The sequence below is a fragment of the Aythya ferina genome, assembly GCF_964211825.1.
Source record: "Aythya ferina genome assembly, chromosome: Z".
Lineage (NCBI taxonomy): Eukaryota > Metazoa > Chordata > Aves > Anseriformes > Anatidae > Aythya > Aythya ferina.
Window position 1 is genome coordinate 74,854,037 of NC_140299.1, and position 27,485 is coordinate 74,881,521.

Genomic DNA, 27,485 nt, shown 5'->3' on the forward strand with positions numbered 1-27,485 from the left:
AGTGTACCAATGGTCCAAAACACAGATCTGCCCCTGCTGTCATCAGCACCAGGGCTTTTCCTCCACACAGCAGCACTGAAGCAAAGTCTTCTCCTGGAGGTGAAACAACCACAGCTCACCACCAGTATGGGCATGGGTGAAACACTCTAGCACCCCAAAGGTTTCTTGCCAAAGTTGGGACCTGTACATGCTGACAGCTGAGTGTCTCTGAGTTAAGGGTAGGACACACACACACACACCTTGGCCTGCTCTGCTTCAAACTTAGGAGTTGCCACAGTGCCAAAACACCACAGGTTTCTCCTGTGTGTGGAGTCTGAGGCTCCTCTTAGCACCTACTGGTCTATGGTGCCTTCCTACTTCATGTGTCCAGCAGGCTGCTCTCCTGGGAGCAGTCTGTCCTTCCACGGAGCTGACAGGCACCCCGTTGGCCTTTGGAAATAGACGCACCAATGATTTCTAAAGGGATATGCCAGTTTACTAAGGATTTAGCCCTGTGAGTTTCTTTTCTCCTGAAGCTCAATGTGTCCGTTCGTGGCACCTCATGCTGGTGTCTGTCATCGAGTGAGGAGATATGTTGTCACAGAGTATTTTGTGTTGGCATGCTATTTGAGAGCTTCAGAGCAATGAAAACTCTTCACCTTTTGTAGTAAACACAGGCCACCGGCACGTACTACAATGTAATCTAGTAAAACAAAATAGTTTTGGGAGCCTTTCAAATGCTGTGAGGGAACAGCAGGCTGTGGGTGGGCTGCTCTGCTCTATGAATGCTGCCTGCTAATACCCAGATGTCGAATGCCAACTTTCCATTCACTGCTGCAAAATAACAGACTGTCATGTGGTAAAAATAACCATGGGAGGCATGCAATGCATTCCAGTGCTTATTTCACCTACAACACACCATCAGGAATGTGTCTGTGAAGGTTCACTGGGCATTGGTGTCAATGTTATCCCAAACAACAGGTTTTATGTCTGTAATTCAGGGAGAGGGTTCAAGGGAAGGGAAGTGTTTTTCATTTATTTGTGACTCCTTTGCTAACATTTAATCAAAATCTAAGGTAACTGAAGAAAGCAGGAGATCACTTTCTCGCTATGCAACAATGGGAAAGAAGCACAGGGAAGGTCGCTTTCCCCTAATGCTGACCCAGAATCTTTACTTTTTCTAGTGTTTATGTGCTTCAAAATGCTAAAGATATTAAACTAATCCCAACTATGAAATGATCATTGTCTGTAATCCACTGCTAGATGGATTCTATTACTGCATTTTGTCATAATCTTTCACTCCCTATTATTTGAACTTGTATGTTCATCTTGTGCTTCTGTGTACATTTGTTGGGAATTATCAGCATAATTGCATGATGTCATTTCATTATTTTTGCATTCTTTACTGTGGTCTGTTCTCCTTTATTTCTCTTGTTATGATGCTGGTATTTTTTTTCAGTCACTTGGCATGAAGTGCCAGAAATCCTGACTAATGTAGGCATTCTTCTTCCAAACACTTTTGCAGATGAGGGAGCCCATTAAGTCATTATACTTACTCATGTAGGTTTACTCATACGCGCATATCTTTGCTGACTAGAAACTGAAGTATATGCTTTGTTATATCATAATAACATGGAAGTCTAATAAATAAACAGTAGTCTGTACATTCATGCATTTTTTGTTGTCCCCTTTGAAATTAAACATCTCCCGCATGGAGGAGAACTGGTTACACTAGCTTAAGACTAAACATTGCAATCATTGTACATCTTGCAAAAGATCTTGTTTTAGTGGGCAAGTCATTTAAAAATGAATTGGAAAAAGCTACACTGGACTGAAGCATCCCTACAGTGTTCAAGGCCTTCAAGTCCATATACAAATCCATAGTTAGCTCTACTGTTGCCCAAAGGAAGAGATAACAGTCCCACAGGAGCCTACACTCTTGTTTATGAATGTTAGTTTGGTCTCAGACACTATCTCCTTCAGTTTTCTGCTCTAACTTTTGCAGGTCACTCAGCTTGCCAGACCTACTGTTTATGACTGGCCTGCAAATAAAGGCAGATATTTCTTTTCTGACATGGATGATCATGTAGCAAACTTGTATGGTATGGTATGAGAAAGGGAGCTTCTTGAGCACTTCAGTGCAAGCAGAAGAAATGGTGTTCTCTGAGATTAGGATGGGATGTTCTGCTGCAAGAGGAAAAGGATGACTGCATGCTCCCTCCTGTTAAAGCAGAGTATGGATGCTGGCCTTACCAGGAAAGCTTCACCTTGCTCTCACAGTAAGTGCAAAAACTTTTCATGCTTTCCAGAAGGGACAAGCCAGCACATGTGCCACAAGACTTTTTCAAAGACAACCTCTCTGCTTGCTCAGATGATGCAGTGTGACTTTAATAAATGTTCATGATCCCTGGCACATTGGGCATATAGTGTCCTGACAGCCTTAACTTTATGGCTGGTTTTACAGTAGTTTCCTGTCCTCCAGGGTAACCAGCTCAGTCTGTCCTCTGTTGGCCTCACTGAGAGGGTTTGGACTGTTTCACCATGGGCCCATGCCTTTGTTTAATATACACTTCCAGAGGACCACCTTGCCTCTGCAATGCAAACATAAGAACCATCTCCCTGCAATCCTCCCCTCCAATTCCCTTCCAGGGACAGAGAGGGAAAGTGTGGTGTGCAGGAGGAAAATAAATGTTTTCAGGATGAATTCATTCTGTTTCACCCCTCCAGATAATGAACTTGACATCTTCTCTCTTCCTCTTACTCTTCCTACTGCCTTTTACCTTCTCAGACTATCTTGGTGGGCTCTGTTTGTAAGGGTCATGTTGTCACAGATTCCAACTGAAATTAAACTAATGACCTCAAACTCTACTCTTTTATCTCTAATGTCCAGGTGTAGTGTTGCCTCATCAAAATCAAAATACTCTTTTACTATCTTTGGAGTTTCCTCAAAAAGATGACAGGGAAGTTCAATATGCCAGCAAGGCTGTCAAACAAAAATGTCTTTTCAATTCAGTTGACCTGCCATTTGTGGCCACAGATGAAGAGATCTCCTTTATTTCCAAATATTTAATATTTTTTCTCATGGTTGCAGTTAAAGAAAAACAAAAACAAAACAAAACAAAACACAAAAATACAGGGACAAAGGTTTTACACAGACTTTCATCCTATCCTTTTACTTAATGAAGCAAAGCTCATAAGCACGCAGGTTTCATTGCTGTTAGTGGTGGTACGCTCATAGCTGAAACTGAGCACATGCTGAGGTGTTTTGCTGGATGGGGTCAGAGCACTTAGTACCTTGAGGCATTCAACACTGGATGAAATATGCATTACAGTACTTATTTCTGAGTGTTAGTCCATGTGTTCTTTCTATTTACTGCATTAGTTTATGGAGTAAAACATCAGGTAGTGTATGAAATTAAATCTATCTTGCCTTATGCTACCACAGATGAACAATACACACAGTCATATTAATTTTAATTAATAGTAATAACAGAACAGAAACCAGTAGCATGAGGCAATCCTCACATTCATGCAGATCAGATCTATTACTTCCACATAGGAGCTGTTTAGTGTCATCCAAACTCAGGGTGGGTCTGCTTGTGTATGTCCCCAAAGAAATCTTTTCAGTGATTTCTCCAAGAGATTTCACACACACACACACACACACACACACACACTCACACACACACACACACACACACACACACACTCACACACACACACACACACACACACTCACACACACACACACATCCCAAAACAAAACAACAACAACAACAACAAAAAACACAACCTGGCATAAGCAAATAAAGTTCACTAGATGCTAGGCTAGTCTTGGGCTATTGGTCCTATTTGCTTTATTTTCTCATTTGCTGTTTCAGCTTGCACATTTGTAGAACATGTGGCACCAAATTTGACCAACTTTCTGCCAATTTTCTGCTAGCTGAAAAAAACTCTAAAATCACATCACCTAGCTGGCAAAAGGAGTAGATCTCAAATTTGTTTTGTAAGGGATAAAATCATTTTTCTTAGGAGCTTTGGACTACATTGCTTGGAACAAAACAAAAGGAAAAACAACACAAAAGACTACAAACATCAACTTTTTGTGCAATGGGAAGCTGATAAAAGGAAGTGATTCTAATGCCCAAACCTTGCTTATGAAAGCTGTAGATATTTGATCTGCTGGTGGCATCTGCTGTTGCATTTTGAAAAGTCATTTGCGCCAGAGAACAGTGAGTGCAAAAGAGTTCCACCACTCTTTGAACTCTTTTTGACTGTAGGAGGTGTAAAGCAATGGAGAATCTCTCAAGTGTTGACTGAATCATACAAGTGCATCTGGAAGGGGAACTCATCCCCCTTTTTTAGCTCCCTCATGTGAAAAATCTGTCCAAGTCTGGTCAGCACATAGACAGCACTAAGACTCTACCTTGCAAATCATGGAGGTCTAGGGGAAAAACCTAGGGCATATAAAATTTGGGGTCTGTCTGCCTGTCCCTTACATCCTCCCCTAGGCATCTGCTATTATCTGCTGCTAGAGAAGGGGATGGTACCAAGGGTTAGGAAGACTTCTGGCTTTATTTGGGGTGACTATTCTTATGCAAAGCAAAATGAAACTGTCCCTACCTGTGTATGTTTTCTTCCAGCTTTTTCACCTTCAGCTCATCCTCTTCTGACTGCCTCCTTCTGGCTTCTTCCTCTTCTGCAGAGCCAGCAGGAATTCCCTGCAGCAGCCATTTTTCCCGAAGTGCTTTTGACTGTGAGGAAAAAGAAATAGCTTTAGGAACAGAGAGAACAATATTCTCTTAAGACTGAGAAGGAGCTACATTTGTATCTGAATTTTAGATCTGCCCCATTGAATTACCAATTACTGCTATGGACAGTGAGATTTGGACAGTCTGTTAGAAGTTCATCCAAATTTAGGAGTATCAGTTTTACAGGATAGACTATATTTACAATTGGTGCCTAAACCTGAAGTTATTTTTAGTTTTTAATAGAAAACAAGAGTTCAAACCACCCAAATGAGCAAGTCCAGAAAGGAGCAAAGTCTTTGAACAAAAGTCTGGATCTCTTGCAAATGATAAGGCATGTGCTGGAAGGAATAAACTAATAACCTTCTTAGAGCTTCAAAAGCAGTGTGCTCTAAAAGTAATGCACTTAATGAAAGATAAAATCACTCTACTATTAAATTAATCAGAGAAGTTCTTTTTGATGTATACAGTGTGTCTCTATATTTTTGCCAGCATGCATACAGACACACACAAACAGGTATCCATACATTCAACAAGCTTGCACATTATGTCTTAGCCCAGATGCCAATTAAAACAAACAAAAGTCTTCCAGAAACCATGGGTATACAAGGGTGCAACACTGTTTCAGCAAAGAGCAATGACTTATAACCAGGAAAAAATTTCTGTGATGTTTTGCTATGTTTCAACACCAAAAACATGTCAACAACAGTACCCAGCCACTGTCTAGTCCAGCTGCAACTCACCCCAGGCAGCTCACCCGTGGAGATGCACTGGTTGCAGGCAATCCTTTCAGCAGCTCATTAGGCTGCTTGCCTTGGCTGAATCCTTTCCTGGGGGATGCTGACAGGACATAGCCTCCTGGAGCACACCCGCTGAAAGGGAGATGATCAGCAGCCCAAAGCCATGCTGGGCTTAGTCCCGCAGCATAGTGGTGGAAAAAATGGTCAGCCAGGGGACTGACAAATCCAGCCCCTTGCCCTTGCTGGAGAGAGGAGCCTTGATTTTGAATTCCCAAGCCGATTGAAAACGCTGGCTCAGGGAGCCCACTGTGAGGCCATGCATCCTCTCCAGCAAAGAGGAGCCTAATAAGGAAATCATCAGTTCAGAGAAATCACATTTCAGGGGCTGCCCAAACGTGCACTATCAGTCTTCTCAATGAGGTGCTCGTAGCTGGAATAGAATCCGATTTGTGCAAACTATGTACAAAGAAGAAACACTCACCACCACAAGCAGCCTTCAAACCCATCCCAAAATAGAAAGCTTTTTGACATGAGAGGCAGGACTTACTTGCTAGTTTTTCAGCATATATATAGGCATAGTATCTATGCACAAGCTATTCTTGTCACTGGGTGGCCTATATGACATCAGGCAAATAGATTTTAATAAGGCAGCAGACACAGAGCAATGCAAAACACATAAGTGAATTAGACTTGATAAATGACTCCACCTTTCAGGATGGTTGGGTTGGTTTTAAGTGGTTTCTGTATGCATGAGGACTTCTGCATGATAGAAAGGGAGTTGTGCTTGTGTGCCATGCAGTCATGTTCAACAGTGGCACCTGGGGATGTTAGAGATGTGCTGTGCTTCATCCAGCTCAGGACATCTGAACTCAGTTTTGCTTGTGGCTACCCCTAAGGTGCTCAGAAAACATTAAGGATGGCTATCTCCAGCCACAGCTTCTGCAGTTCACTAGCCCTTTTGCTGCCACTGTCAACTACTAATGCCTCCTGATGCCTTTTGTGGGCTGGTAGTAAGATTTGTTGGCGTGACTTTTGCTTTTCTGTTGTATCCAGCTGATTACTGCCTGGGAGGAGCTTTACCAGATCACTCAGGACCATTAACACTACTGCAATGTTCCCTCAGTTGAGGATCTCTAGGTGATCACACATGCAGATAAAAAACGCAAGCCAGCTGAGGAGCTCAGTGAGCTCATTGGGTACCCACTGGGCTACAGCCACTTCACAGCATTATGAAGGCTGGTGGTTCTTTAGAAAAAATCTGTCTTTTCTTTAAAATGAAATGCAGCCAGCTGCATGCAGAACTGTGTTTCTGCATACATTACACTCAGCTGTGTGCTCAGATCTGAAATCCTGAATGATACTTTGTTGGAAGAAAAGAAAAAGTACTATCTAAAGATCAAACTCTGAAAATGAAGGCAGCCTTCTCTGTTTTAAACCTGTTTCAAATATGTCTCCAGAAGTCCCAGAAAGGGCCTTGGCAAACTGCTACTTGGACAGCTCTGAAGACATTCAGTTAGCAGTCACTCCTTGCTTGCTACAGAAGGATAGATAAAATCCAGGCCTTTTTCAATGTGCTCTTACAGAATCTCTTTGATGATGTTCAGACAGTGAGAGGCCTATCCCTTCAGTGCAACCACTGTACACCAAGTAAGATATTTTTTACAGATTTTGTTTTGGCCTTTGTTTATGTGAAACATTTGAGCTACAAAATCATATGGTTTTTTTTTTTTTTTTTTTTTTTTTTTCCCCCAGAAGCCTCTTTTTTTTTTTTGGCCTATTAATAGCATGAATTTGAAACTGGAAAGCATCAATGGGATTTTTTTAAAGACTTATTTAGAGACAAGAATGCTATGATCTACTAAAAATCCTCCCTCTTGGGTGAAATGTCAGCATATTTTATCTAAAACAGGAAAACTGGTAGCTTTGATGTTTTTGGCTCTCCTTTTTGAGATGAAAATGAAGGCAATCATTAAATACTATGATGAGGAATCCAGACAAGAAGACTCTGAAAAACGGAAACATTTGTGAGAAGCACTTATTGAAATTCAGAGCATCTATTTGCCAAGCTGGTGAGGTTACTTGTATTTATACACCCATTGCAACCACAATAGACAAGGAGACAGGCACGTGTCAGGGGACCACACGCAACCATCCTGTTGGTTGTGGGACCTCTTCTCGGCTACCAGTCTCCTGGCATAGTGCTGGGGCAGTAGCTAAGGGTGGAATAATCTATCACCTGCTTCAGGCAAACCTTTCCCAAGGCATTTTCATCATAAAACTAGAAGAAAGGTGTTGGCACATGTGAAGAGACCAAAGGCATGTAGGGCTGAAGAGGGAGGTGGTGGTAAAGCTGTGCTGGATGCTTCACTTCAGGTCCTGGGCACGAAGCAGCCCAGTGAGGCAGCCAGCCCAGCATCAAGGCAGACCAGCCAGATGCAGGACAGAGCCAAATGTGGCTTGGAAATAAAAGCTCACTGCCAGCTGTCCTCCACAGCTATAAAATTTGTGTTACTCTCTTTGAAAAAGTCTTGCCAAATCTTACCCCAGGAAGTAGAGTTGTTCCTCAAATCTACTTAATGGAGAATACTATCATGGGGATGGAGCCCCATATAAGCTTGCTATATGACTTACTCCAAGTTAGCAATCTTATACATTTGCTTTACTCAAGAGTCTGTAATTAAACCAGTCCCATGCTAGTATTTCATCATTCCTCATCCTTCAAAACATGAAAAAGCCTTAAATTTCTACTGCATCTTGTAGCTTCTCTGTGTGCCGATGTTATGCTGTATGACTAGAAAATGCAGAAGTAACAGAGGACTGCAAGAGTGAGCAGATATATTATTGTAAAAGTACAAGCATTTCTACTGCTTGCTCCAATACCAAAATGGTCCAATACCAAAATATTCCAGACTATTAGAAGGCAACATTTCGCCAGTGCAACAAGCAGCTACACTATGTACAGTTTGATATAACTATTCCTGCATTTACAAGAAAAGTACAATTTCTTCAGGCTAAATCCTTCAGCAGAAATTAGATCATGTCATTAAAATTCTCTCTGTTACTGAAGTGGAAAGGGCACTGGGCTTGCAATGCACTAGGTCACCGTGTCTCTCAGGTGATTTGGCTTCTCTGCACACAAATGAGATTGCAGAGATACCTCTCAGATTATTTATTTTGCTTAACCATAGGACAGCAGTGTAACTTTTCTTTACCCTGCTAAAAGGAAAAACAAACAAACAAGCTAACTAACTAACAAACAGATCATGAGTCTGTGAACAAATCATGGTGAGGACAGAAATAAGTGAACAGATGTTGGACAGGACAGGAAGAAGTCATGCGAAATGTTTGAATGCAGTAGACACAGTGACAGCCATAAAAGTGGTGCACAGCTCCCCTTTGCGATATTAATTCCAGTTTCGTACTTCAGGACAATAAAAACCAAGGGCTTTAAGTTGTTTACATTAAGCACTGGCAAGGAAATAAGACATATCCCCTTGAATGCACATAGCAAAATTGCTGTATTGAAAAGAAAATTCTTACTTTCAATACTGCATTTTAGTTTCAGATATTTAAATATTGGGGGACATTGTATTATAATTTGTAAATCTCTTTAGCATCACTTTCATACAGTGTTATGCCCTCTAAGGGACCATAAGTACCACCTCTGAATTATCCCTACTGGCAATTAATTCAGCCCATCAGTCTTGCTGATTTTGGACCTCCTTCCATAAATGTAGATCATGTAGAAAAATACATTTCTTGTCCCACACAGAGGCCACATCTTCACCTGAGGCCCAGAGGGATTTACCAGGCTTGCTATTTGACTCTTTATGATAATATAAAGCCAGTTCTTGAAGTACTTCTACATTTTGAGATTTTTGTTTGTTTCTTTGTTTGAATATTTACAATTGGTTACAGGAGCAATCACTGCTACCTCTTCTTAAGGGCAGTGCTCATTAAAGTGGAGTGCTCCTCGGGCTGCTTAGGAGATTTTCAGGGAAGATGATAATCTCAAGAAGAAACAAGGGTCAAAAGTTAACCAAAGACAGCCTACTCCAGTAAAATGTGCCTGATTTTGAGAAACACTGTTGGACGTAGATGATTCAGGGTATTGATGCACTTCTGTGCTGTGGAAAATGGGCAATAATGATCCCTGGAGTACTTGTGCTGGAATCAGTAGTGCTTCATCAAAGGCAATACTACTGAAATATTTGCCAAATTGAAGTTTTGCCAAAAATCTTTGGGTTTTGAGGCTTGAAGATTACTGGGCATTAACAATCTAGTGCTGGGAATGAGGAGATTTTTCTTCCTGAGATGTATACAGTATTTCTACCCTGGACAAAATATGGATGCAGTGGGCTGGTTCCTCGTATTCTCATATCCATGTGTTTGTACCTTTGTGAAAGACATCATAACAAACATCCTCCTTCATTTGCCAATGTGATAATGAGTTATTTGCCCCAAACATTACTTGTCAGGACATTGTCAGCCACCCCAGAGGGCTGGATCCAACCTGCCAGTGCACAGTGCAGTTGCCAGTGAGGGCAAAGCAGCTTCTGGGACTTGCACCAAGACAGACTCTCCTTTGCCAGCAGGACATCCCTTGCTTTCTGAAAAATGGAACAAAAAGTTGTTTGCATGGTTGTAGTGTGAGTCAGACGCCCTTAACCATCCATAATTAAATATGGAAATTCAGAGAAGGGCCGTGGGAATAAGCTAATGTGACAGACAGATCCATCTTGAAAAAATAAAAAGCAGCTTCTCAAAATGTATTCCTGAGTGATGCTGTAGCTTTTCACTTTCTGATAGTTTCATGTTGTGATACAGAGTTAAGGTGTGGTCCTCAGCACACTGCTTTGCCGTGAGCTGGATGTATCATTGCACAGCACGACTGGCCCTGGAACAGAGCAGGCAGCGATTTCCAACTCACTGGGATGATTTGGGAGACAGCATTCTGCTTAGCAGCTAAACTTTCTGTTGCCTTTTCCATCATCTGAGATACTTGTTATAGCCTAAAGAGCATGTCTGCATGATACACAGATAAGATACAAGCACTGCTCATATTAGGGAATGAAGTCATGCTGAAAAGCTTGTCAGCTTGCTTGTAGTCTTGACCTCAGCCACAATGTCATAACTAGGGTCGGTATAATTCAATGAAAAAATACATGTTAGCTGGTGGAGCTTAGCCAGTGCAAGACTAAAGATTGTGTCCATAAAGCAGATTAAATAGAGGGTCAAGATTCTATTAAACAAGAAACAATTCTAAGAAATACTTTGAGGAAGTGATGTCTTAAAACTGTTTTTGAGAAGCATGCATTCAGACCAATAGTTACAGATATTTTCCAGTGATCAGTCAATGTGCACACAGCAGGTGTCACACTGCTGTGGGGTCCACGGCTCAGCCGCTGCTTTTTCCTTGGCAGGAGGCACAGTGACTTGCAGAAAAGTCATGCGTGGAGCAGCAGGAGTGGGCAGGGCAGGGCGGAAATAATAAAACATGATCGCCACTGCCATTATAAGTACGACCTGGAATCACGGCAGCTGAAAGACACTGTGGGGATATTCTTCACCCCTTGTTTATTAGCCATAGCTGTTACATCTGACAGACCTTCAGCCCCCCAAGTAATTTTTTCCTTTCCCTTTCTCAAAGCACACACTCAGCACAACAACACTGCAGGTAGGAGTGCTTTGAGCAGTGAGATGGAGCTGCAGGAGTGGGTGAGGAAAACACAGCGTGGCCTGTGTTGTTTGTGCTTATGTGGGATGGGATGGGATGGGATGGGATGGGATGGGATGGGATGGGATGGGATGGGATGGGATGGGATGGGATGGGATGGGATGAGATGGGATGGAGCCCAGCTCTTGTCCCAGGGAGGGCAAGGGGATCTTGATCAGTGTTCCAGGCTTGCAGATGCACCGGGAAGGCGCATCAGCAGTTGGCTGCCCGAGGGACGGGTGTGCTGCTTACTGGAGCTCCTTCACGGAGATCACATGCTCTGTCTGTTTAAAAACTCTCAGGAGCAGAAATTGCAGCTGTATAGATAGATGTCCAATTAGGAACACTTTGGGAAGAAAAAAAGCCAATTGTTTTGCGTCCCCAGTGTAAGCTTCCCATCCATTAGCAAGATCACCAGTGTAAATATTTTGTGTGCTTTGCTTTTAAATTGCTCAGGTCCCATATTTTATTTAACTGTGTAAACCAAGCAGACAGTTGTTTCCATACAAAGATGAAGAAGAAGAAATAAAACCTAAGTTCCTTCAGCTGAAAGGAAACCCAACACAGCAAGAGACATTGTCAAGACTGTATGGGAGAAGGAGAAAAACTTGTGTCTCTTCTGCTGAGATCAGAGGTTAACCACAGAGCACTGGTCTGTATGAATTAGTTTCAATAAAAGAGATCATAGGTATGGATGGATACAAGCAAGAGTTTTAAATATTTATTAAAGGGTTGAAATGACAATGAGATAAAAACAACTATAAGGTGAAGGATAAATCAAACAGAGGCCCTTTTCTATGTATATTTTTCATATGTCTGGACTATCAGGAAGTTCTGCTTGAAGTAACAGGTGAAAACAGCCACAGTACCTAAGCTGGACAGATGGGGTTTGTTTTTCATTATCTCTGGGGAGTCTACTTCAGGTTTCAGAGCTCTTCAAGGCATTATGACAGTGATACCTCTGCGCAATTATTCATCATTTCACTAGTGGAGGGATTAAGCACCATAAGGAGAACCAACAGTGAGCATCTGCTGGTGGCTGCTGCGGGGGAAAGAGGAAGGATGAGGGGACTGGGCTGTCCCCATGGGCACTGGCTGGCAAAGTACAGGGACACAGCTTGCTGAAAGGATGTCACAATGAGAGCATATGCAGTCCCCAGGATGGTGTTTGACCTGGAAACAGGTTGCCCAGGGAGGCCACGGGATCTCCATCCTGGGCAAGAGACCAAATGCAGGACGGGAGCAACCTGTTCCTGCTGGTGAGGGCACGAGGAGACTTGTGGGGTTCTCTCACACATAAACTACTGTACAACTCTGTGAGGATTTCTCTTTTTCCCAGGGAGTTTTGTAGCTGGAGTAAGAAATAGCTTTAAGCTAGCAGAAGTATCTGGACACTTGACCTGGTGTGGTTGCATGGAAATTAAATAGGAGCCTCTTCTACAAACACACACATGAAAAGAGTTTGATCTTGCTGTTACCTCCTGGAGCCAGAAACTTAGGTATGCTTTGTCTTTCCCTGTGAGTACTCATTCCGTGTTTTCAAAAGAACCAAAGCACAGATTTGAGAGATAATAACATAATATAAACAACAAACATAAAAACAAACAACACCCAAATCAAATTAATTTCTTTTGCAATAGTTTGTAATCTGAGGTTTTGAAAATTGCCAATCCTCTTCTCCCAAATAGTCTTTGCAAGTTATCATCATTACAGTTGCTTTTACTATTATCTTCTGAAATAATAGTTTCCTCTCTGCATTCAGTTTGTCCTCAGCTCCAGTTTGTCACTCCTTTCCACATACACACATCAGTCAAGAGACAAAAAGAAAAGCTATTTTTCAGGGTTTCCTTTCTTTTCTGGTTTAAGGGTTCTTGTGTTCATTGTTTCGAAAAGCCGAATTTGGGTCATGTGAATTCATTCTTAAGCACGTATCAGTCCATTAGGAAGAGCTGGCACTGAAGCAAGAAGTAAACATCCTTGAGCTACTTTGACACAGTCTGTCTGAAACAAAAACTGCTGGTGTGGCCATGACCTGCTCTGAGGGTAAAACTGAGTACCAGTTCAGTGGGTTTCAAGGAAATCCTGCCCTTAGGGGAACACTTATGTGGTCATCCAGAATAACTCTTCTCCACTTTGAGGTTCACACTACCTCACACTACCATTCATTTTTCCTAAATAATGTGTTATTAGAGTTATTAAAGCAGCATAATTACTGTATTTCCTGTTATGTGACAATGGCATGCAAACAGGTAAGAAAAGTGAGTTAAAGGACTAAAGCTTTCACCCATTTGGGGTAGTCAACTTGTGTAGTTGGTCTGGAGAAAATATTGTGTTATGGTTAAAAGATTTAATCTGGGGATATATATTTTTTTTTTCTTTCTGACTACTTGAAAGAAAACACATAAGGATTTTTGAAATCCCTCCTTCCAAACACTACTTCCCTGTAAGGATATCCTTCAGCTTCATAACCTGTGAGCAATTCAGAAATAGCAAAAGCCCCAGCTCCTTAGACTACACAGTCCTATTCCCCTTCCCATTTTTGCCTAATGAATCTGAATTTCTCTTCTGCATTATAAAAGAGACTAGCAGAGAGGCACAGCCTCTCTCTTCTCAGCTTGAGGCCTGGTGGGAGGCGAGCTCTCCAAGGATGTAGGATGTGACCAGTCCAAATATGCCGATGCACAGGAGGGCTGAACAAGGGTCCCCAGTGCTCTGGACATGGAAATTTCTCTCTGAATTAGCTCTCTGTCTCTCCCTGCTCCAGAATCATGGATGGAAAATGGAGATGGCATGAACTTCCAGCCTTGTAGAGGTGTAATGGGCTCCAGCATGTTAAAACAGATGGACAGCCTGGAACTACCATAGCAGATATCACATAGCATAAAGAATGCTTGACTATTAATAAGAGGGTCTGGGGGCTATTGCACTGTCCCTGTAGAGAACAGAGACTGTCCATGGCATCATTAAATATATGTTTTGTCTGTGTGTGTGTGTGTTCAGCTGAGCTGCTATTCAGTTTAAGGGTTCATTCACTTGAAATTCACAAAGGGATAAAGTAACAACAAGATTCCCTCATTTGTAAAAGTTTTCTCTGTTTTTCCACACTGTTGCATTTGCATATGCATATATATATATATGTATATATATATATATGGTTAGATACCTCTATTTATATTCTCTGACAACATTTATTTTGGGGCTAGAATAAAATGAGGTTAACAAAGCAATTTTGGAAGAATCAAATTAAGATGTATTTTTAGATAAGATAGTTTCAACTAAAACCATATCTTAGCATAATATCTATAACATAAAAAGGTTTTCTTTTCCTTCAAAGTAAAGGTATAATTATGCTATAGATTGAGTGTTCATGAACTGCAGTCCTTAAGAAATAGCTGTTAACAGAAAAATGTCCCTCACATTTCAAACACTCCAGAAATAAAATAATTGCAGTAAATGGATTTATTGTAATAGTAAAGTAGCAGCAGATAAGTCATTTTTTTCATTCAATTAGGACGTTTTGTGCTGTTTATTTTATTACCAGCCACCCCCAAACAGAGCTACAGTAAACGATTACAGAAATTGTGTTCAATTAACTACGGAGGAAGCCAGTTCTACCCTGGTGTTTATTTGAAATAGCGGACACCTCCATCAGAAGTGGCCCTCTCCAGTTCTGCCTAGCAGAACAAGCTCTTACAAGCAGCTGTTGCTCACAGATCCTATCTCCAGTGTAACTATTCAACCAAGATCAACTGTTCTCTCCTTCAAGAGACTACATCACGTTGATAGATACTGTGTTTGCACATAGTGAATTTTGTCCACTTTTCTGATTATGAACAGCAGTGCAAGAAGCTGGTAGCATCTCCAGTTCCCATGGACCTGGCAAGGTGTGCCTGTAAGGGCAAGGCCAATGAGTTGCTGAAGCATGAAGTTTAAAGTCTACCTACTGTTAAAAACAACAACAACAACAACAATAAAAAATATTGCATGAGAGATTATTTTAGTATTAAAAATTAAAGTAGATGAGAGGAAAGGAGGAATTTTGCAAATATCCTCTTATTAGAGCAAAATGGCACTTTTTCTATCTCAAAAAAAACAAAAACAAAACAGGGCTTCAAGTAACCTTTATGCTTTTGCCATCACCAAGAGCTTTTTCAACAAGGTATTTGATTGTAAACTAGACAAATACGCCTCCTGTATTCAAAAGATCACCCAGAAGGTCCTGGACAACCATTGGGATAGTCTGTGCCTACCAAAATCCCTACTTTCTAGAAATTCAGTTAAGAGGATAAATGGCTTTCAGTGTCAGCAAAGAAGCAATTCAGTCTTTGGAGTCTACACTACACAAGGCTCTCTCCTAGTCCAGGCTTTCACACTTTATTAAACAAGAAGCTCATACAAACAATTAATACTTAAGTCATGTTTTTGTCCTTGTGGACAAAAAATTAATACTTGAGTCATGTTTTTGTCCTCCATTGGCCTAATTCTCAAGAGTCTTTGCAAAATATGTTGCCACATGACTAATTCATGTTCAAGGTAGTGCTTGCTGGGCTGTTCTGCCTAAGACAAGAGAGCAGCCACCGATCACTTATTGTCAGCCAAGTATGCAACAAAGAGAAAACGAATGAACTGGTAGAAGAGTAAGTCATCTGTCTTGCCAGGGGACTAATTGGCATCAGCAACTTGAGCACTGTAGGTAACCCAACATAAACATTTGTAATAAACTATTTCTGTTAGATAGTTTTCCTATGTGAATAAAATAGTCTGAAATTAGCAGAACTGCTGTAGTTTTCAGAACCTTTATTAGGTAACCGAACGTACTATTTTACACAGTGCATTTTAAGAGAAAATTGCCCTGGCAACACAGAAAAAATGAACCAAATCCATTGCATTCTGGCACGAATGTCTTTGGGTGAACTCAAGCTGTTACACTTGCAGGATCAACCCAGATACCGCAGACACAGGATTAACCCAGATATTATTTTCAAAGGCTTCTCCACAGCTGATTTTAATGAACACTGATGCAAAGTCCTTATGCTTTACACTGACATTAACAACTTCACAGCATTTTAAGTAAGTGCAAGGGCATCCTAGGTAAGCCTGGTCTTTTTGACCTGGATTTATGTGTTGCACTGAGTTAGCTGCATTCGACACGATTCAGGAAACAAACCATACTTTATCTAGCTATTCTGAAGGAAGATGTATGCACTTATTTTGGGCTTTTTCTCTGGTGATATCTGATGACACTGAATGGAGGGCTGGAGGAGCTCCTGCTGTATCCTGATGCTCATCCTCACACCCAGGATTACAGTCCTTAAGTCTGGCCATGCTTTTAGCTGAGGAAGCTGCCATTTCAGATGTCGGTGCCCTGATCTACCCTTTGCTTCCTGTGTGATTATGGTTCTTGCTCCAGGCTGTGAGCTAACTAATGAAGGAAAATAGTTAATTTTCATGAGTGCCACTCAAAAAATCTGTGCAGCAACCCTGAGCCTGGGCTGGCAGTAACCAGCATAACAGGGATGGAGCCAGCTCCAGCTTACACCAGCCCAGGGCCTGACCCTGCTGCACCACTGGGTGGAGTTGGCTTTTCCCTGAGGAGGATGATAAAATACAGTTTAGCCTCAGCTATATCACAAGAAATCAGATGAAACACAGCAATTGCCAGAACTGGCTTCCCAGAGGGCTCAGCTTAAAGAATTTCATGAAAAAGCATAATTCAGTTAGCTTGGAAACAGTTAACATGATAAAGGAAGCACCCAGCTTTGCAGCAAAAAGAAAGCAAGCATCTTGGAGGCACTGGAAAGGCATCGTACTGCCCTGCTGCATCTGTCTGTGGTTGTCAGCAGATATCCTCCCTTGCCTGGGGTCCATGGCAGCCTGAATGAGAGGGTGACTCCTGTTGCCCTACAGAAATGCTACTGTGTTATGGACTGATGGCACCAGAGACAATGTGTGACATCTGTAGATTTGTGGTGAACCTGCAGGAGCATCTACGTGGGCAGCAATCAATTACTGCAGCTTAACTGCATTGTGTTTACCAGAAAATTAGGTATAGCTTAGAACATGATGGCAGGGTTTTGGAGAGGCAGAAGAAGGATCCTGCCTGTGGCAGTAACTGGAAGCCTGATCTTCCAGTGCAGGCGTGAGCAAAGGAGGCGGCTGGCATGGCACCTCCCCATGCAGGTGTACTGCACACATACTATGGCACAAGCAACCTATATACATATATGTATATTAAATCACAGCCCAGCTCACTGCAAGGAAAAACTGTCCAGTCCTGATCATCTTTCTGAGATATTTTAATTACTGTTTTCCTTGGGCTCCTCTAACGAACCAATAATCTCAAAAGATTCGACCCACAAACGCACACTGGTTAAAAAAAGATCACATGTACATTTCTGTTCTCAATCTTGCTACACAAAATGTAGAGACAAACTGCTACTGGCAGGAAGGGTAAATGATAGAAATAACCAGGATGCCTCTCAGTTGGTGCTCTCTGCAGCTGTCATGGAGTCCAGCAGGAGTGGGGGCTGCTCGGCACCCTGTTAAAGAGGTTCCTCTCCGTGTAGGCACACATACACGCATCAGCACCCTCCCTGCCTGTGCATCCTGCCCATTTTGTTCTGGCACATACGCCTAACAACTTCATCCTACAATTAAAGCTCTGCACACACAGGCGTGCACACTGACACCCCCTCTGCAAAGAGCACACACACACACAAAACCTAACGACAGGCACCAGCAAAATTTAGCACAGCTTTGCAGGCAGAAAAGTGCTCACTGAAGCCATGCAGTGCACACCCAACCCACAGCGACCAGTGTCTTATCGTTATGTATAATCAATAACACCACTCCACATTAGCAGCACAGTGCCCACACCCTCCCGACCCCATCCTTGCAGCATGGTCCTGTGCACGAAGCACAGGGAGCGACGAGCAGGCATGACACGAGCGCTGCATGAGACAGGCTCCAGCAGCGATAGATGCTGCATGTCGGGGTGGGCTCTCCCCAGCTTTCAGGCGTGTGATCTGCATATCTAATAATGGACAAATTTAGTCAATCCGTCCTTTCTGGCTTCGGTCCCTTACCTTGAAATGCTGCAGTTGAAGTATCTGGTCCTCAAGCTGTTGTCTCTTGCCTTCTATTTCTGTCTGCCTTTTCCTTTTCTCCTTGGAAAAATAATTTCAGAGAGAGAGAGAGAGAGAGATCGTCAGAGAAATGGAGGATTTAAGGGTGGCGGATTCACAGGAGCATGCAGGCAGCCACGCACATCTGTACAGATGCCACCAGTCCCGTTTCACCTGCTCTCTGCTCGCTGGGAGGGTGCCAGCCCCGGACCAGCCGGTCGCTCACCGGCAGCAGAAATTCTCCTCGCTGGCTGCCGGCAGCCGGAGCAGCAACAGCGTGCACAGTCCCAGAGGAGGGGAGAACACAGGCATCGCGGCTCGGAGGGAAGTTAAAGGGACACAGATGCTCTTTCTCGTGCCAGACCCCGGGGCAGGGGTGGGGACCGCCGTGTGATGGTAATGCCATGAGAGGGCATCACCCATGAAGGGAGGTGGGCTACAGGTGGAGATGTCCCCTCGGGGCAGGTGCTGAGGCTCCAAGACCCCAGGCTCTTGGGGAAAATGTGTTTTGTTTGGATTGCACAGGGCTGATCTGAGGCATATATGGGGCAGGTAGCCTGCTTGCTTTGTTTGGGATTCAAAGCACAACTGCAGAGGAGATGCTGGCCCATGGTGGCTCCCAGTGGCCAGGCTGGCCACATATTGTGCCAGCAGCTGGTGGTTCTCAAGGTCACCTCCACAAACATCTCCACCAACCCATGCTCAGCAGCAGGCTGTCCCAGAGCTTTCAGGAGGGGGACTATCTGCTCTCCTCATCCTCCACCCCTCCCCATTATGGAGCACCAACCTGTTGCCTTGCCCAAATTTTATGTGCCTGGCAGGGAGCATTGCTCCTCACCCATCTCCAGCCCGTTCCAGGTTCCCCTTCCCACAGGTGTTTTCTCATGTTAAACTTCCCAACCAAGACAGAAATACCAAGTAGTAAACACAGATAGGCCATGCCAAAACCACATCAGCTGCAGCCTTTACTGGAACAACAGTTTTCATCTTTTACCTGTTGGAAGCATGTTTTAGTTATTTAAATATTTCTGCAGCTGTAAGGTTGGGCTGGAAGACATTTGGAGATTCCTTCAGTCCCCAAAATCATTCTGTGTTCCATTTCTGGGTGTCCTACTGGGAATTCACCACTTTCTAGGGATTTCAAACCTTTTTGTCTTATTCTCAGGGGGCATAAAGGAAGATGGTCTTTAGGCACAAATGATTTATGTTTATATTGGACCTCAAACCATGGCATTTTGAGTAAAAGCACAACATTTGCAAAGAAGATAAAGCCACATTTATTTATTTACTTATTTATTTATTTTTATGCCAGGTTCACTCAAAATGGAGTCAGATAACTGCCTGGACCTATTGAAAAGTGAGACATGAGAACAAGTAAGGGGAGGGCTGGATTAACAAACCCTAGAGAAGCTAAGAAGTCAAATGCTGCATATGTCAAGAAGTTCTGCAACACACTGCATGTTCCTTCATGCTGATTGTGTGTATCCAGATCTACACATAAACACACACACACAGAGCTGCCAGAGGGACATAAGAATATTACCACTGAACAAAAATATTCTGACAAAGTTGTTTTGGAAAAGGAAAATTGGCTTTTTGGATAACTAAAATGTCACAAATGGAGTCTGTCTTCATCTGAAAATGACATTGTGCTGTTCTATGCATGCAGAAGACAATTTGCATTGAGCACACGCAGGCATACAAAATTTATGCATGCACCTTTAAAAATCACTCTTTATATAAAATTGATAGCCTGTGGAACATTCCTCCTATCGCTCCTCCAATCCTATCCTATCTCCCCTCTGTGTTTTTGAATGGAGCAGGATATTGCATGGCCCTGAGGTTAAAAAAAAAAACAGCATAGCATTCTTCAGGGCTCTTTTTTTTTTTTTTTTTTTTTTTAGTCATGCAATATTAACTGTGTACTTAATTGGGGAGCAAAAAAACTTAAACTTCCCAAAATAGCTGGTCAGCCATGGACCTGAATAAAGTGGTTATAAAAGCTGTTCCCATTAATGGCCTAATATTCTCACAATAAGGATAATTCTCTCTTGCTTGTGCTAAGCTGAGCAGACTGACATAATGCTTGGATCTGATGTATGCAGGCATTAACAGTGTGCATCAGATGCGCCATAGGCCAGCATAAGGCACCTGCATCTTCACAATTAACTGACCTACATTTCTATTTGTTTGTAGATAGACATATATATGTATGTGTGCGTGTGTGTTTTCTACCCTTCACAAAAGCCTTCCTGCTCAAATACACGACAAAAATCACTGTGGTACTTTCTCTGACTGGCTGTGTCATGCCTTATAATGGATGTGACAAGACAGCCTTATAAAACATAGATGGAAACTTCTTTTCTTTGTGAGAAAGGGAAAGCACTTAGAGTATTTTCCCTGTAGGCATCAACACAGCAGGCACTAAAATACTTGAACTACTTACTAACTAGTGGGCTTCCATTGAGTTAAATTGGAATATTGCTCACATTTCCATTTTACTGGCTCTCAGTCAGCCTGACCACACACCTCCACCCTCTCATTTTGCACCATGACAGAAAAGAGATTTTTTTCTTCTGAAGATTGCATGAATTGCAACACGGGTTGGGACTTTTCACCTTCATGTGACTCGATCACATTCATTCTGGGTTTCTCCCAGTCACTGAAGGCTGTGTGCACACACATTTCTGTTTTATACATGCATGTTCTGAAAAGATGTGGTAAAAGACTGGACAGGCTGACAAAAATCCCATAAAAATCAGTATCAAGGATTTTAGGTATTCAGTAGATGAAGCAAGTTCTCATTCAGGACTTTACTGAAAGCATGAGGATGTAAAGCACATGCTTAAACAGAAAATAATACTTTCCTATGTTAAAGCCTGTAAAGTAAATGTTCCTCCTTATTCTATCCATCTAGTTGAAGATACATACATACATACATACATATATATATATATATTTTTTTTTTTTTCTCAAGCAAGCCTATCAATTTACTAAGGCTCCTATCACCAAGAGAATAAAGTGATCTCCTTAAATGAATAGGTTCACTCCACACAGCTCTGTTTCAATGCATGTCCTCTCTGACATTGCAATGAATATCCCACCATTGCTTCAGTTAGATATTGATGCTAATCTCCCCTAGCAGATGACCCAATCTGGGACACAAGAAGTTCCCTCTTAACACCAGGTGTTCTTTACAGTGCAGGTGATGGAGCACTGGCACAGGTTGCCCAGAGTCTCTGGATTGTCCCTTCTTGGAGATCCTCAAAAGCCATCAGGATATAGGCCTGGGCAGCCTGCTCTGGGTGGCCCTGTTCGAGCAGGAGATAGACCAGATGGACCCAGAGGTCCCTGCCAGCCTCAACCCTTCTCTCATTCTGTGAGAGCCTCTTTCTGTGACTGATATTCTGTGATGGGGGTTGATTAGCTTTACCTACACCAATGAGCACCAAAGCCACATTTCACTCTGCAGCGTTAAACAAGGCTCTTTCAAAGTTTTCCCACTATCATTACACCAGCCCATGACATCCAGTCCCTTAAGTTTCACAGCAGCAGCTTCAGTTTTGTCAAAAACTACCCAAGTGAAGCTTGAAAGGCAAGAGAGATGGCTAAGTGTGATCTGGGGTTGAGGGAGACACCCACCTGGATACCAAGAGCACAAGAGGATTGGATATTGTATAGTTCCTATACATGTTGAGGATGCTACTGAAAACTGTAGGTTAGGCAGAGCTATTCTGTGGGCACCAAAGTATTTTTTTTTCTTTGTTTTGTTTTGTTTTGTTTTCCCAGAAAGCAAATAAAAGATAAAAACTAGGTTTAAAAGGGTTGGAGAAAACAGGCATAGCATCCAGCTTTACTGTGAATATTGTAGGTTTAGCAGAAAAGATTTATATCTTTCTGAGGAGTTCTGCTTTTGTAACAATACAAACGTCCCGCTTGGAGAGTTACGCTTTCCAAAATGGTAGAGTGATGACCATGAATAAAACAAGATTCTAAATTTATGTCTTTCCCTTCATCAACAGTGCTAGGAAAATGAGAAAGTGAAAGTATTTGAGTTTTATTTTTTTTACTCACAGATCCAAATGGTGGGAAAGGAACATAGGTCAAAGGGCAAACTGACTCACATCTTGAAATCTACTTAATGAAAAATGAGATTTGTATTCAGGAGTTCACGTGTGATGCCAAAAGTAGAACATGGAAAATATAAATGTATTTCCCTTTATGAGAGGCTTGTTTTTGGAAAGAAAGCAATTGCTGCACGGTGGTAAATTTGGCCAGTGCCACTTTCCTATTCCCCCCCCCCCCCCCCTCACCCCCTCCCCCCCCCGGAAAAGAATATCAGTTAGTAAGCAAAGATCCCATCTGGTTAGAAGAGAAAGAGTTGTCTGGAGGGTGAAAAGGAGATCTGTAAAACCATGAGTGGCACAGAGACCGTGAGTGGACATATACTGCTGTAGTGGGTTTACTTGTACAACTGCTCATGCTGTAAGATAGAAAGGGGCATCAGTGAAGCTGGAGGGGGTAGGTTCAAACTCAAGGCATTGGTTTGCGGTGGAAATCCCCACCTCAGGGTGCTATGGCTGCTGGAAGATGCTGGGGGCTCCTGGGGACTCCAGGGGAGCCTGGTCACTGCCAGAAAAAAGGGATACCATGAAGGATGCCACATAAACTCAGTTTCCTTCTCTTGTTCAGGATGCCCATGGACCAGAGATGGCTTTGAGGATGAAGAGGTACTTTGGAAGTTTTCATATACTTGTCCTTCTGTAGTGCACATGTTAACACCATCCATTTTATAGCCTTGTCAGAAATGGGATGCAGGAGTTTTTGTCTGATTCAGGACAGCTGCTCTCATGTTACAGTTGATCAAAATAATTTAGAGTTTAGTGTCAGACGTGTCAAACCACTCCAGTCAAAAAAGTAAAATCAAAGCAAACATAAGACCTTGAAAAAAAAAAAAACACAAAACAAGCCACGTTATACCAAAATGCTTCCCTTTGACAGCGCAGTCACAGAAAATCTCGGTTTTCCATTGCAATGTCATTTTTGTTGTTCAGAAATTTGTTTGCACAGGGTGTGAAGGGATACAGAGATTATGTAGCTCTCAGGCTGGTAGCTGTCTGAGTAGAAGCATGCACCTCCAAAGCCATGTTAATCTTTGGGGCGATAGGGCCTTGGTGAAGTCCTCCACTCCGCTCGGTCTGGCAGAAACACCTGTTTTCTTTGGTCTCCAGCCAGCTCAGATACGTGCTGAAAGAGCTCCACAGAAACTAAGTGCTGTTTGATTGACCTCACCGGGGAAACATGCCCAGAGCCAACAGCAGGCTAAGGATTACAGTGCAGGCGAGATAGGAAAATGGATGGAAAAATGACCAAACGTAAAGCCCGTGGTGAACACAGATTGTGTGCTGGAGCCTATGACCACAGAGGGGATGGGTAGAGCAAGACTGAGGAGTGAGTGGATGTTTCCACCAAGGGGTTTCCCGGTGGTTTCAAGCCAAGCAAGCACCTTGGCAGCCAAAGAGGAAGGGGTGGAGGGGGTGAGCTCCTGCCTGCTGTGTTGATGCAAAACAAATACACCAAAAAGTGGCACATGCAGAGGAAAATTACAGTCTGCTTCAAAGCAAGGAAAATAGTCATGAAAGCATATCTTCAAAGAAACACATGGATTTCTCTGACGAGGCATTATTTTCTCCACTTTGCACAGTTGGCAGGTATTATTCTCTGCTTCCTTAAAGCTCACAGATTTTTAGGACAGTGAGTAAGGAAACAAAGATGCAAAAAAGCTTCTGACACCTCATTTTTCTGCTGCCAGCTCAGGGACATCCAGAACTAGGGGAAAAGGAGCATACGGATTCTGTGAATCATTTCCATCTGTAGTCAGCATAACCCCAAGGAATCCTTCTTTATGGAGACCAGTTCTCCCACAGGAGCTGCAGCTTTCCTCAGGGTGGTGGTTTAAATGGTAGTTCTCGTTGTGGTGACGGTGCTGCTCTAAGCAGTGAAACTAAACCTGTGGATTTGCTTTGTCTTTTGCAGTCCAGTGGTAATGCTTCACAGAAAAGAAAATATTAATAAAGACAGGATGGCAATTTTTTCCTTTTTTTTTTTTTTTTCTTTTTTCTTTTTTTCTTCTCCACCTTGCCTCATTCCTGCCCGGCCAATTCCTCTGTCTTCCTGCTGTGTTGAATGTGGGAAATGCTCATGACAGTGCCTGTCTCTGATAGCTGCAATGGCGCAGTCCCCTACTGAGAGCACTTGCTGAAATGCAGCTCTCAACATTTCCTGCAAACAGCACACCACACCGATCACTGCACCAGTGGAGATGAAGCAGATAGGACTGCAGCAGAACAAACACACCTCAGACCTCTGAGGTTCTGGCAGAAGGGTGCCTGCTGTTTTGGTTAGCCTGTGCCCACTGCCACTGCCTTGTTGCCAGGCCAAAATGGGGAGCCCATTGTCCTGCCAAGTGTACCAGAGCACAGCACCACATGTACCAAGGCTTGTCGTGGAAGGCTTGTCGTGATGGGCAGCCCTGCATTCTCCATCACTGCAAGCTGGAGGCCTGTCTAGCCTCCCCCCTCTGGCACCCGGAGTTTTCTGTTTCTTCAGATAATGGGGAATGACTCCTCCTCCTCCAGCTCCTCTCCTGTCATGCTCCTAGCAGAAATGGAGTCTGCACTCGTACCTTCCCAAGACTCATTTTTCTTTCCAACCACACCATCAACAGCACATAAACTTAAGCCTCCAGCTTTGTTTACTGAAGTGTTTCCCTGAAAGACCCTCCCTGCCCCAGTCCTCACAAACCCACAGGCACCTGGCAGAGATTTGTGTTACTTCAAACATGAGACAGGGACAATTGCCTTGTATCTGTGTACTGTAACCCAGCTTCTGAACTTAGGGACACTCTGCTTTCTGTGCTGGTGTGTAGCACCTAAGAAACTTCCACCCTGGCCCACCCCTACAGTCTCCTTGTGCAAGAGGCTTTTTGCCTACAGCCTAGCTTCATGATTTCAAACGTCTTGAGCTCCTGGGACCTTGGTGGCTCACTCTGCCTGAACCTGAACAAAGTAAACCATATGTTGGAAAGCTCTTGGTGGGAGGCAGGGACAACAGGAGTACGAGAAGTTGCTGCAACCTTTTCCACATATCATCTGTAAATCCATTATCTTTTAACAAAGCTGTGTGTCTCCATCACTCCAAGCAACAAACAAATGGGTTTCTTGGGAAGGAGTGACAGGAGCTCCCAATGCACAGGTGCAGCAAATAAATGCCTGAGGTGAGCAGATGAAACTCATCCAAAAGATAAAGGCTGGGTTTGGCTATCTTCCTTATGCAAGCTCTTTCCACAGTTGTACGCATATCAGAAAGCAAAGGAAAGATCTTTCACCTCCTCTCTTATGGAACTGGCAGACTGTGTTAAACTGGAGATTGTTCCCACAAGGACCGACTCCCTTTAGATACACAGCTTGCCACTGTGTGCAAAAAAACCTGTCTTGGCATGTTGGTTTGGGCACAGAACAGGCTTGCTTCACAGAGGCAGACCCTGGTGAGAGAGTAAGCAGAAGGGCCTGGAAATTATAGAAATGCTTTTGTTTCTCATCTATCAGACAGGGTCCTGCTAAGACAAATATAGAATCACTTACAGAGAACTGCACCCTCAGGGTGAAGAAAGCAAGATGCACTCAGGCCAGAAATACATCTGCTTTCATTGCAGCCTTTCCTGTAGTCATGAGTGTCAGAGAAGTGAGTTGCTTATGTAGAAGAACTGGGTGGTTTGGAAGAGATAAAGAGATGCATCTCCCTGTAAACAGCCCAACTGCTTCCAGCAAAGGAGCAAACGTGTCTGGTTTCCAGCCCCCTTTCTTGCTGATTTTGTCACTTGCGTGCAGAATAACAGCTCTTGCTTGGATAGGGAAAACACACTCAGCATATTCATTTTATCAAATTCTCTGAAATGCTCCAGCTTTTCAGGCATCTAGTGGATGAACTATGCTTGTGTGATGGTGACAGATTGTTTTCTCCTGTGCTGACCAGTCAAAGCAAATAAAATAGCTCTGCATCCACATGCACTTTGTCCACAGCTAGTAGTTCAAGATAACCACAATAATCATCTTGTTGTTTGGACACCAAAGGAGGAGTTAATCCACATGGAGCCCTGCAGGATTTGCTCGTGCTCAGGGCTTCTAGATATGAGCATTTCATAACTGCTACAAGCCTACTGCCAATGTCAGACCCAAGGCTTTAAAGGGCAAAGCTGTCCAAAAGTAGAGAGGATCCTCCCTGGTGAAGACAAGAACCACTGAAGGGTTGAAGCAAAAACTTAGCTGCCCCGGGCATTTATAATTATTGCTCCCTGGTCACCGAATCCAACCACCATGGTGCACACAGGCAACAATTCCTTAATTAAAATCACCATGCATCTCAAACAACAAATAAAAGGATGGCACAGCTCCCAGAACAAAAGCTCTTAATGAAAAGTGATGAACGCGGGAAGGAATTTCCTTTTGAAGAACTGCCCCATTAGCATGTTTGAAAGGGTGCACAACAGAAAAAATGTGTCATTGAGAGGGTGAGGTAAAATTATTTTAGGGCAAATTACTTTGATATCACATAGGGAAATTCCCACTTAGATGCAAACATCACCTCCATTTTGACATGACCAAGATTTTACCTGTAATTTCCTTGTTTCACTTAATGCTGCTGTGCCACTGGAAGCTGTGGTTTAAGTATAACACAATCCACAAGAATTTTTGAGTGAACAACACACATAATAAATCTTTGAAGTATGAAAAGACTTAGATAACATCTTCCTTCCTCCGAAATCTGAACTGAAACTCAACATGGGCTGAGGAATAAAGATACATTTCCCTATGCATTCACAATTTGATCAAGGGTGTCAATCTCTCAAATGGCACCTGAGAGATGATCAGGTGCATTAGAGTTCAAATATGTTTTCCAAAGGACTCCTACTTTTTTTTTTTTCCTTTTTTTTTTTTTTTCTTTTTTTTTTTTTTCTTGAAGATGTGACATGACATGGCAGCAAACAGATACCTTTTGAATGTTGTATTCTCACCACTTACTGGATCTAAACAGTATTCCTTCTAAAGCTTCGCAGCCTTAACACTATCCCCCAGAACAGATCCATATGAGTTCTACAGCAACCCTCTCTGCAGCATCA

The 27,485-nt window shown here is 42.8% G+C and overlaps 1 protein-coding gene across 8 annotated transcripts in view; it reads right to left on the minus strand.

Annotated features, from left to right (window-relative positions):
• PALM2AKAP2 (PALM2 and AKAP2 fusion) overlaps positions 1–27,485 on the minus strand; it is a 262,326-nt gene that overhangs the window by 194,829 nt on the left and 40,012 nt on the right. For all 8 annotated transcript variants that reach the window (XM_084504519.1, XM_084504525.1, XM_084504523.1 and 5 more), the window contains 2 exons: positions 18,269–18,349; positions 4,603–4,733 (listed from right to left, as the gene is read on the minus strand). In XM_084504519.1, the coding sequence (XP_084360645.1) occupies positions 4,603–4,733; positions 18,269–18,349 (212 nt within the window). The remainder of the gene's footprint in view (positions 1–4,602; positions 4,734–18,268; positions 18,350–27,485) is intronic.